Below are 12,222 nucleotides of genomic sequence, written 5' to 3'. Positions count from 1 at the left end.
TAAGAACCGAGGATGCCTGACTAATCTTGTTTCCATTTTTTTTCCTTTGGTGGGGCAATGAGGGTTAAGTGACTTGCCCAGGGTCACACAGCTAGTAAATTAGTAGATGAGGGGAATGCTGGAGACATAGATTACCTAGATTTTTTAATTTTAATTTTAATTTTTTTGAGTGAGGCAATGGGGGTTAAGTGACTTGCCCAGGGTCACACAGCTAGTAAGTGTTAAGTGTCTGAGGTCGGATTTGAACTCAGGTCCTCCTGAATCCAGGGCCGGTGCTCTATCCACTGTGCCACCTAGCTGCCCCGATTACCTAGATTTTTAACAAAGGTTTTGATAACGTTTCTTACACTATTCTCAAATGTGTGAGAGTAGGAAATCCTTTGTGTCCTATGTGTTGGACTAGATGGTTAATGTGGTCCTTTCCAACAGTCACATCCTGTGATCCCATAATTCCCAGTTATTAGGAATAAGAAGGAGGTCAGCCATGGTTTTTTTCCAGACAAAGTTGTCCTTGTCCTGCTCCCTGTTCCATCCCTGCCTTCTCTCTGTCCTTAGGAATGAGCTGGCAGCATGACGATCCCCTTGGAAGGCTGCCCAGGAGGTGTAAGTTGGAAGGAGGGATTTGGAAGGACAGGTAGAAGGTTCCTGGTAAATAATCTCTCCTTATATTTGTAGAGGAGTTTATACTTGCAATGAGTCCAGATAAGGGCTGGGGACATCAATCACCTCTGCTCGTCCTTATGCTAAGCTTGTCAGGTAGTTGAGCCAATAGAAAACCCCAGAACGCCAGAGCTGAAAGGAATCCCAGCTGTTCCACCTGCTATCTGTGTATCCTTAGGCAGGCACTTAATTTTCCTGGGCTTGAATGTGTCCTTGAATGGCCAGTGGTCTAAGTCTTAAACTTCTGTGATGAAAGAAGGAAACATTCATTAAGTTCATATTCTGTGGGAGACATTGTGCTAAGCACTTTACAAGTATCTCCTTTGATCCTCACATTAGTCCTGGGGAGGAGGAGGTGCTATTATGATATCCATTTGACAGATGAGGATAATTGAGGCAGATAGAGGGACTTGCCCAGGGTTATACAGCTAGTAAGTATCTGAGGTTGAATTCAAACTCCAGTTTTCCTGACTCTAGGTCCAGCACTCTATCCACTGGGCCCTGTGGTCACTAACCTTTTATCCTTTTTATTTTATTTTATTTTATTTTATTTTATTTTTTTGCAGGCAATGGGGGTTAAGTGACTTGCCCAGGGTCACACAGCTAGTAAGTGTCAAGTGTCTGAGGCTGGATTTAAACTCAGATCTTCCTGAATCCAGGACCAGTGCTTTATCCACTGTGCCACCTAGCTGCTCCTTATCCCTTTTATTTTAAATTTTTATTGGAATCTAAGGTTTTCATATCACTTTCATTTCACAATATATCCCTCCCCTACTCTCTTGCACAAAAAACATCCTTTATGACAAAGGTTTTTAAAAAGAGAGAAAACAGTTAAAATAGGTCAGTTAAACTAAACCACTCAAGTCTGACATTATATGCAGCATTTCACACCCATAATTCCTTACCTCTGCCAGGAAAGGAGGGTCTCTTCTTTGGGCATTGGAGGGATAGAGATCAGAACTAGCTTAGGATTTATTTGGGATGAAAACTCCTCAAGGAGAAGGAAGCCCCCTTTACTATTGCAGGCTGACATCTTTTTCTGTAGCTGTTGTGGGTCAGGGAAGGAACAGAAAAACAAATCCCCCCAAGCCATTGAAAACCCCCATAAGATCATCTTTCTACTGTAAGTATCCACCAATTAAAAAACCTTCGGTTTCAGTGGCAGCTAGGTGGCACAGTGGATAGAGCACCGGCCCTGGAGTCAGGAATACCTGAGTTCAAATCCAGCCTCAGACACTTAACACTTACTAGCTGTGTGACCCTGGGCAAGTCACTTAACCCCAATTGCCTCACTAAAACAAACAAACAAACAAAAACCCCAAACCTTCGGTTTCCTTGTTGCTAAAACGAGGTGATTGGAATAGATGATGCTTAAGGTCTCTGCCATCTTGCTCTATTATCTGTAAGCCCTAGGTTAAGTGCTAATATTATCACCATTTTACAGCTGAGGAAACAGAGGCTCAGAGAAATGACACATCTAGCCCAAGGTCATAGCTTGGTGTGCTTGTGGGCTCTGGGACTCCTTGTGATGACTCTGCAGCTTCCTAAGGGTCCACAGTCCTCAGGTTGGCAAACACTGATGGAGTCCAACCCTCTTCTTAGACAGATGGGGAGAGTGAGACCCAAATAGGTGAGTATCTCTGTCTAGGTCACTATAGCTATTTGGCAGGGCCAGGACTATGTGTATAGCTCAAACCTCCAGCTCTTCCCTCCCACCCTTTCACTTATCCACCCACCAAGAATCCTATCTATGCTACCTATGGGGCAGGCACATAGTAGCTGCCTAGGCAAGGTAGGGGAGAAGGGAGGTAGTTAAAGCCTGATGGGGGACTAGGATGGGGATGCAGACTGCAGTGGGGCAGGAGGGAACAGAGAGAGAGAGAGAGCTTAGGTTACTGCTTATAGCTTCGTCTCCCCTCTTTCACACTGTTGCCTGTGGTGGCCATAGGGAGCCAAGCATCTTGGGGCATGACAGAGGAGGATAATTTGAGTTTGGGGAGACAGAAGGCAGGCAGCTCTGATCAGGAAAAAAAATCCTCCCTCATTCTCTTTTTCTATTTCTGTACCAGATTGTTTCAGGGATTCTAACTTGCCTTGAAAGCAGACTGGCTAGTATCATTGACTGAGAAAGTTTTGCTCTTATTTTAAAGAGGCTTCAGATAAAGCGATTTCCTACGTCTTCTCTCGCTAGGATGTTCCAAGGTCTTGGGTGCCCCTCCTGATGGGGAAGTTCCCCCCATGTGATTTAAATCCCTACTGTTTAATTGTTTCTTCTTTTCTGCAGTCTCTGAATCCTTCCTCTGGTCTCCTGTAAATAATAATAATAATAATAAAATAGCAAGCATGCCTATAGTGCTTTATAAATATCATCTCATTTGATCCACACAAGCACCCTGGGCTGTGGAGGCTATTCTCATCCCTATTTTATAGATCAGAAAACTGAGGTGGACAGAGGCTAAGTCACCTGAGTATCTGGCAGCAGATCTGACCTCAGGTCTTCCTGTTCCAGGTCCTGTGCTCTATCCACTGCACCACTGGGCTGCCTCTCCATATTAGCTTAGGACCGCATCACTTCTCATTGGGCTTGGAGTCAGGAGACCTGACTAATCTCAGCTGTTCCACTTATTAGCTGTGTGACCACAGGCAACTCAGTCCCTCTTTCTGGGCTTTAGCCTCCTCTAATCTCAGAGTTCTCAGAGCTCAGAGGTCTTTTGGCCCCACCCAAAATGAACAAGAATAACTCCTGTAATGACTGGTAGTCATTCGGCCTTTGCCTTGCATTCCTCTGGTTGCTCTCCAGCTTTTATACGTCCTTCCTACAGTGGTACCCAGAATGATGCTCCAGATGTGGTCTGACCATTGCAGCATGCAATGGGTGTATCACCTCCCAACTCCTGGAAGTGAGGCCCCACTTCGTGCAGCCTGAGGTGACATCCATTTTCTTGGCCATACTCATGGAGCTTGTAGTCCACTGAAACCCCCACATCTTTTTCACACTATCTGCTATCTGGACTTGCTTCTCCAATCTTGTATCTTTGAAGTACATCTCAGTTTTTTTCACCAGTAAAAAAGGGATAATAATATGTTCACTACCTATATTTCTTGGGTCATGATTAAAGCCCTTTGCAAACCTTAGAGTTTTAAAGAAACACAGACTCTCATTATTACCATTATTCATGTCTCACCTATTACAATATTCTCCTAACTGAACTCCTGACCTCCAGTCTCTTCTCCCTTTCAGTTTTTCAGATTAATCTTTATAAAACTCAGCTTTGATCTAGTCACCTCCCTGCTCAAAAATCTTCAGTGGCTCCCCATTTTCTTCTTCTTTTTTTTTTTTTTAGTGAGGCAATTGGGGTTAAGTGACTTGCCCAGGGTCACACAGCTAGTAAGTGTTAAGTGTCTGAGGCTGGATTTGAACTCAGGTACTCCTGACTCCAGGGCCGGTGCTCTATCCACTGCACCATCTATCTGCCCCACCCCCCCATTTTCTTCTAAATGTTTGAACTCTTTAATTTGATATTCAAGGTCCCTCACAATCAAGTTTTGGCCATATTTCCTACTATCCTTCTCCCTGAAACTTCTACTACAGTCAGCCTGATTTATTCACTGTTCCTCAAATGTTTTCTCATTTTGGAAAGAGCCCTGGGTCTGGAATCATAAAGACTCAAGTTCAAATATGGCCTCAGACACTTACTAGCTGTGAGGGCCCTGGGGAAGTCACTTCTCTTCTGTCTGCCTCAGTTTCTTCAGCTGTAAGATGTGGATAATCAATCATAGCACCTACCTACCAGGATTGGTTTTTTTGGTTTTGTTTGTTTGTTTGTTTTTTGAGGGGCAATGAGGGTTAAGTGACTTGCTCACGGTCACACAGCTAGTGTCAAGTGTCTGAGTCCATAGGATTGTTGTGAGGATCAAATGAGATAATATTTATAAAAAGTACTTGGTGCACTGCCTGGAACATAGTAGGCACTATATAAATGCTTACTCCCTTCCCTTCTCTTCCACCTTCCCTTCCCACATGTGCTCATGCCCTTTGCCTGAAATGCTGTCTCTCTTCATGTCCGATCCATTCTTTTTTTTTTCTTTTTTTTTCCAATCCATTCTTCAAGGCTCAGCTTACAGTCCTCCTCTTCCAGGAAGCTCTCCTTGATGTCATCTACTACTGCCATGATAGCTATTTATGCCTTCATCTTGTCTCCTGTGTTGGACACAAACTTCTCAGGGCCAGGGATTGTGACTTAATTATCTGTACCTGGCACAGCCCCACAGTAGGTGCTCAGCAAGAATAGAGGAAAGAGCACAAGATTTCTACTTAGAGGACCCAAATTCAATGCTGCCACTTACCACCAATATGATCTTAGTTTACTCATCTATAAAAAGAAGGGGCTGAATTCATTCATCCCAGTTCTAATTTGGGCCTGACCCCAGGAATTGCCAAGATGACCCAGCCCACTTTAAATCCTGTGATGCTGTGATTATGTAATCAAATCTGGTATTCCTTTAGCTAATTCTAACCACCCATGTTTGGTTTCCTCCCTCCCCAGATGGTGATGGGGAGCTGGCCTGGAGCTGGAACACCAAAAGCAGGGCCCATCCAATCTTCCTCATTGACTATGCCAGTGGGAAGCCTCTCGCTTGGCCTGGGCCATGCCCTCTACTCCCCAAAGACCCCACTTGGGACCCTTGTCCCCTCACATGGAAACCTACATCCTGTTCTGCTGGGACCTGCAGAGGCCTCCTCAGGAGATCTCCCAATGTGGAGAAGTTGTGACAGAGCTGGGCAAACAGCTGAGCAAGGGTACCCAGGTCCTGGCTCCTTGTCTAGTCAGGCAGCCCAAGTCCAAAGCAATGTCTTCCAAGTCCTTCTTGCCCACAAGGGCTTGGGACACAGTCAAGGGCTCCCTGAAAGCATTCTGTTCTTGCATCTATGGGCAAGAGGATTAAAGTTGGGGTATGGCAATTCAGTTCAAGTCAACACACATTTATTGAGTGCCTACTGTATGCATGGCCCTGGACTTGACACTAAGGAGACAACTATAAAAAGGGAAACCCTCAAGGGGCTTACAGTCTAGAAAGCAAATACAGTATCTGTTAAAAAGCATTTGTTTTTTAAAATAAATTTTTGTTATCTTTTATTTTTACATTGTCTAAATTTCTCTCAGTATTCCTCCCCCTGTCTATCCCATATAATGAAGATTTTTTGGGGGCAGGGCAATGAGGGTTAAGTGACTCAGGGTCATACAGCTAGTAAGTGTCAAGTGTCTGAGGTCAAATTTGAACTCAGGTCCTCCTGAATCCAGGGTTGGTGCTTTATCCGCTGTGCCACCTAGCTGCCCTAATGAAGAATATTTTTTAAGGAAAAAGAGAGGGGAAAAAGCCAAATCAATTAATGCATTAACATTCAGAAAACTGTATGCAATGTTCCACACTGATATAGCCCCTCACCTCTGAAAAGGGAGGGGGTGGGAGTGTCTTGTGCCAGCTTCTCTTGGGCGCTGTGATTGTTCTTTGTAATTTCCAAAGTCACTTTGATTTGTTTTATGATTGGGGGTGGGGGTCTCTCCATTTACACCATTGTAATCATCGTGTATCAGTTGTTTTCTTGACTCTTTACTTTGTTCTATACCAATCCATGTAAGTCTTTCCATGCTTCTCTGTATTCATCACACACTTTTTTTTATGTGATGAAATTTTTCCCAATTACATAGGAAAAATTTTTTTAACATTTTATTTATTTATTATTATTTTTTTGCGGGGCAATGGGGGTTAAGTGACTTGCCCAGGGTCACACAGCTAGTAAGCATCAAATGTCTGAGGTCGGATTTGAACTCAGGTACTCCTGAATCCAGGGTCGGTGTTTTATCCACTGCGCCACCTAGCTGCCCCTTAACATTTATTTTTAAAAATTTAGAGTTCCAAATTCTCTCCATTACTTCCCCTCCCCCACCCCTTGAAAAGGCAAGTAATAGGATATTGATTGTGCATGACACACATCATTTTTTTTTTCGAAATTCAATTTAAATTTTTTTATTACATTTTGAGTTACGAATGTGTGTATGTATGTATGTATATGCATATATACATATACACATTATATACACACATATAGACACAGACATATACACAGAGACATATATGTATATCTGTTTATGTCTATATATCTATATGTATATCATCTATGTGTGTGTGTGTTTAACCATAAAATACATATTCCTATATATCAGTTCTTTCTCTGGAGATGGATAGCATTTTCCTTCATAAATCTTTTGTAGTCAGTTTGAATGAACACATCACTCAGAACAGCTTAGCCTTCCTGTTTGACACATCATTTCTTTTTTTTTTTTTTTTTTTTTTTTTTTTCGGGGCAATGGGGTTAAGTGACTTGCCCAGGGTCACACAGCTAGTAAGTGTCAAGTGTCTGAGGCTGGATTTGAACCGAGGTACTCCTGAATCCAAGGCTGGTGCTTTACCCACTGCACCACCTAGCTGCCCCCACATCATTTCTTATAGCACGGTTACATTCTATCGCATTCACATCCCACAATTTATTTAGCCATTTCCCAATCCACAGGCTGCTACTTGGTTTCTAGTTCTCTGCTATCACACAAACGCTGCTTCCACTATTTTGGAGTACGTGGGGATTCCTGTCTTATCAATGGCCTCCTCAATACATGTTTGCTAATTGATCACTATATGCTGGATGCTGGATATGCAAAGACACAAATGAAACAACCCTTGTCCCTAAGACCGATTTATAATTTAATGGGAGCTGCAACAGCAGTCAGTTAGCAAGAATTGTTATTATGCTCAATGTGTGTCAGGCACTATGCTAAGTGCTCAGGATACAAAGAAAAGAAGGAAACAGTCACTGTCCTTAGAGGACTTCGGAGAAATGGTAGGCATACACATCGGTTGTTGTCCAAAATGACCAAAATGACATCATGGTGGAGTCGAGGTGCATTGTGTCCAACTCTGGCTGATCAGACCAATGCGAGCTTGGAAGGCTTTACCATAGGCAGGGAACAGATAGTCCTTGTGAACATTTGGGGAGGGTTTCCTAAATTTGCATATCTCACGGTCTTTTTTTTTTTTTTTAGTGAGGCAATTGGGGTTAAGTGACTTGCCCAGGATCACACAGCTAGCAAGTGTCACGTGTCTGAGGCTGGATTTGAACTCCGGTCCTTCCGAATCCAGGGTCAGTGCTTTATCCACTGCGCCATCTAGCTGCCCCCTCACGTTCCTTTTGAGCTACAGCAATTCTGCTTTGTTCATAGAGCACGGGGCCTTCTCTGATTGAGGGCATCGCCATGCAGGGCGTCTGTGTCTGCGTCTCCCATGTCACAGAATCAATTCCAAAGTTCTTCAGAGAGACCTTGAGAGTGTCTTTTAACTGCTTCTTTTTTTTAGTGAGGCAATTGGGCTTAAGTGACTTGCCCAGGGTCACAGAGCTAGTAATTGTTAAGTGTCTGAGGCCGGATTTGAACTCAGGTACTCCTGAATCCAGGGCCGGTGCTCTATCCACTGTGCCACCTAGCTGCCCCCTTTAACTGCTTCTTAATGAGTTCTCTATAAAATAGCCTTTTAGTGGATAACTACAAGAAGTGTAGAGAGGACATGGAAGGTAAATTTTGAGAGGAGTGCTGGGATTTGGGGTGGGGTGGAGGGTGGCTGTGGGGACCCCAAAAGGCCACTTGCAAAAGGTGATGCTAGAACTTGCCCAGGGTCACACAGCTAGGGAGTTTCAGAGGCCAGATTTGAACTTGGAAAGATTTGACTCAGGTCTTCCTGACTTCAGGCCTGGCATTCTAGCCACCAAGCCACCTAGCTGTACTAAGCAATGGGGATACACATTTTAAAAAAGAGATAGTTGGGGCAGCTAGGTGGTGCAGTGGATAAAACACCAGTCCTGGATTCAGGAGGACCTGAGTTCAAATGGGGCCTCAGACACTTGACACTTACCAGCTGTGTGACCTTGGGCAAGTCACTTAACCCTCATTGCCCCGACCCCCCCCCCCCAAAGAGATAGTCTCTTCCCTACTGGGGAAGAAAACACACAAAAGAAGCTGAAAGGATCCAGGTGAGGAGGCTGGTAGCTGGCATAGGGGTAAGATGATGATGGTGTGATGTAGGAGGTGAAAAAAGGGTTAATAGAAAAACCTAAAATCCAAGCTCTAATTCAGATATTAGCTCTAAAAGGGAGTCAGACCCCAGTTAATGGATAACTTACAAGTCAAAATGCTAGGTTCTTGTACCCACAGTGATCAGCATCCATAACTGACAAAAACAGGTCAGGTCAAAGAACAATAAGGGAAAAGACAAGTTTATAGAAATTCTTTTTTTCTTTTTTTGGTGTGAGGCAATTGGTGTTAAGTGACTTGCCCAGGGTCACACAGCTAGTAAGTATTAAGTGTCTGAGGTTGGATTTGAACTCAGGTCCTCCTGGCTCCAGGGCAAGTTCTCTATCCACTGTGCCACCTAACTGCCTTGGTTATAGAAATTCTAATGAAAAATGGAGATATTTTGAAACTAGCCAGGGGAATCAGAAAGAGACATGCGCAGAAAAGGCCAAATATGTCCCCAGATTCACCTTATGACGTGTAAACCCCCCAAACCAACCTCCACTGAAAAAGGTACCCGCCTCAGGGGTTGGCTTAGGACCCCAGGAACTCCAAATTAGGATAAGCCCTCCCCTGAAACACCCCAAGGTGGAGAATATTATAATGAGAAGGACAGGCCCTCCCCTGTACCTCCCCAAGGTGGAGATTATTATAATTAGGCTGATAATCAATTTATCTATACTATAAATATAACTGTCTTTTCTTTCACTATTGGAGAGATAACTTTTCACTATTCTGGTTCTCTCCCTGTGATCACTCACAGTATTGTAATAAAACCTGGGAAACTGAGTCACTGAGTCTTGTAATTCTTTTGGGATGACTCACAATCAATTTGACCCCAAATTCCATCCCACATCAGGTGGAGGACAGCTGGTGGCAAATGGAGAGATGTTGAGTCCTCTGAAGAGGAAGGCTATGGGAAGAATTTTCTGTTCTACTCTCCAGTCCTCCAATCAGAGGGGCAGAAGCAACTGAGGGTACTGAGGAGCTGAAGCAATCGCCATGATGATACGATTTCCTGGTGATGAACTTATCCTCGGAAGAGGGGATGGAGAATGAAGAGTTTCTTGGTGATGAGCTTCAAGCAAAGCAGCTGGTGGCAGATGAAGAGACATCTGTGTTGAGATAATTAAACCCATGGGAGATGATGAGATCATCATATGAGAGAATATAGCTAGAGAAGCAAAGAGGGCTCAAGACAGAGCCACATGGAACACCTCTGGTATGAGGGCTGCTCATCCACCTTTGGTGTCCACCCTAAGCACATAAAGACTTCCCTGGTGGGATGGGCAGATGAGAACCATTTGTTCCAGTGGCCACAAAGGCTGCTGAAGCAGGTGCTGTGGAGCACTTAGAGCAATTGAAGATGCCAAGGTCACCCACTGCAATTGTCTTCACCTTTGGGGCAGCTAGGTGGTGCGGTGGATAAAGCACTGGCCTTGGATTCAGGAGGACCCGAGTTCAAATCCAGTCTCAGACACTTGACACTTAACTAGCTGTGTGACCCTGGGTAAGTCACTTAACCCTCATTGCCCTGCCCCCCCCCCCAAATTGTCTTCACCTTTGTTTTGCCCCTGGACTTTGATGACTCAGGAAGAGAGAGTAAGGCTGATGACTTGGAACAACTCTGCTTCACTTAAATCCAATTTATGCTCAAGTCAAAAGGCACCACCCACACCATTTGACCATTTTTACCTACCTCAAAGTCCTGTGGTGACAGGCAAGTGATGAAGCAGCAGGTGCAGATACACTGGGAGCTATAGTCACCATGCTGCACACAGGTGGCTCAGGCCATAGGGTCATCTCCTCGCTGGACTGAAGCAGCAATGGAATTCGGCAGCCCCCTGGGTGTCTGAGCAGCCTTTTGGAAAGACCAAACTGCTCACTTCCTGGTGTGAGGAAGGGGCTAGAAAAAGTGCCCTAAAAATTACCTGCTTAAAAAAAAATTACCTGCTTCACTCAACCCTGGCCTGATTACTGTAGCAGGCAGGGATCCTACCATGTGGTTGAAACACAAAAAAAATGTACAAAAATTTCTGCAAAGATGATTTCACTAGCCATTGGTGCATGGAACTTGTACACACTTATAGACAACACCAAAATCCAATCGGCCTGAAAGGCAAACAGCTCTTATTGTGAGAGTGAGTTCTCTCACAGGTATTGCATCCAAATAGCAGCCCTGAGTGAAACAAGGCTGATGGATGAAGGTCAGCTTACTGAAGCTGGAGTCAGATGCACGTTTTTCTGGATTGGCCACAGTGAAGGAGAACATTGTGAAGCTCGAGTAGGTTTTGCAATCAAAACTAATCTAGTCAAGCTTGTATACTTACCAAAAGGAGTGAATGACAGGCTCATGACAATGTGATTACTTCTTGCAGGAAAGCACCACACCAACATCAGCAGTACTGTGATGTTTACAATCTAATTGTGGGGCAGCTAGGTGGCACAGTGGATAAAGCACCAGCCCTGGATTCAGGAGGACCCAAGTTCAAATCTGGCCTCAGACACTTGACACTTATTAGCTGTGTGACCCTGGGCAAGTCACTTAGCCCTCATTGCCCCACCAAACAAACAAAAATATCTAATTGTGATGTCTAAAAAATCTAATGTGTGGTCACCTTAAATGAGAAGCTTTAGCACCAGTCTTTGGGCAGTAAGCATTTATTAAGGCATACTAGATATTAGAAAAAAGAGAACACGTGGAGTTCAGAAAGTTAAGAAAAGGCCTGTTTAGCCTGAAGTGCCAGCCTGGTCTGGTTCTTCCTTGAGTCCTCCACCATGAGCCTGCTTCAACCATGAACTCCTCTCAAACTGAGTGTGGAAGCTTTTTATAGGTCTGAAGCAGAGGCTTCGAACTGATTGGTAGGCGTCATCCAAATCCATTGGTTCACTGAAGACTTGAAGGTGGTCTCAAGTTGAGTTCAAAGTCCTTAGCTTCTGAGAACAACGCTTTCTTAAGGGCTGGCCAGGTGTGGTTACATTCTAATTAACTTGAAGTAGGCTAATCAGCAAAGTCAATCACTCTCACTTAATTCAATCAGTTTAGATTAATCTCCAGGTGAGCCTTTGAGTATCAGCCAAATCCCATTTTCTCCCAGTACCTATGCTACCACCATGACAAACCCTGATGAGGTTAAAGAAAAATTTTATGAAGACCTGGAGACCCCCATCATCAGAATTCTGGGTGACTTTAATGCTAGACTAGGCTCAGATTACCAGACATAGCAGTGTGTTCTTGGGAAGAATGGAGTCAGAAACAGAAACATCAATGGTCACTTACTTACTACTGAAGACTTGTGTGTCTCAAGACCTTCTCATCACCAACACTATCTTCTGTTTACTTAAATGGAATAAAACTTCTTGGGTGCACCCTCGCAGCAAACACTGGCATGTAATAGACGATTTCATTGTAAGGAGAAGAGGCAGACAGGATGTGAGAGTG

General features: G+C 44.1%; 1 protein-coding gene across 1 annotated transcript; it reads left to right on the top strand.

The window, feature by feature from the left end:
* The first annotated feature begins 557 nt into the window (after positions 1-557).
* Positions 558-5,607, top strand: LOC122748157 (steroid receptor associated and regulated protein). The gene is given in 3 exon segments (XM_043993849.1): positions 558-603; positions 5,208-5,309; positions 5,312-5,607. Coding segments are annotated over 3 exon segments (444 nt in total).
* Positions 5,608-12,222: the final 6,615 nt, after the last annotated feature.

The sequence above is a fragment of the Dromiciops gliroides genome, chromosome 3 (genome assembly GCF_019393635.1).
Source record: "Dromiciops gliroides isolate mDroGli1 chromosome 3, mDroGli1.pri, whole genome shotgun sequence".
Classification (NCBI taxonomy): domain Eukaryota; kingdom Metazoa; phylum Chordata; class Mammalia; order Microbiotheria; family Microbiotheriidae; genus Dromiciops; species Dromiciops gliroides.
This window is presented reverse-complemented; position numbering and strand designations above follow the sequence as displayed.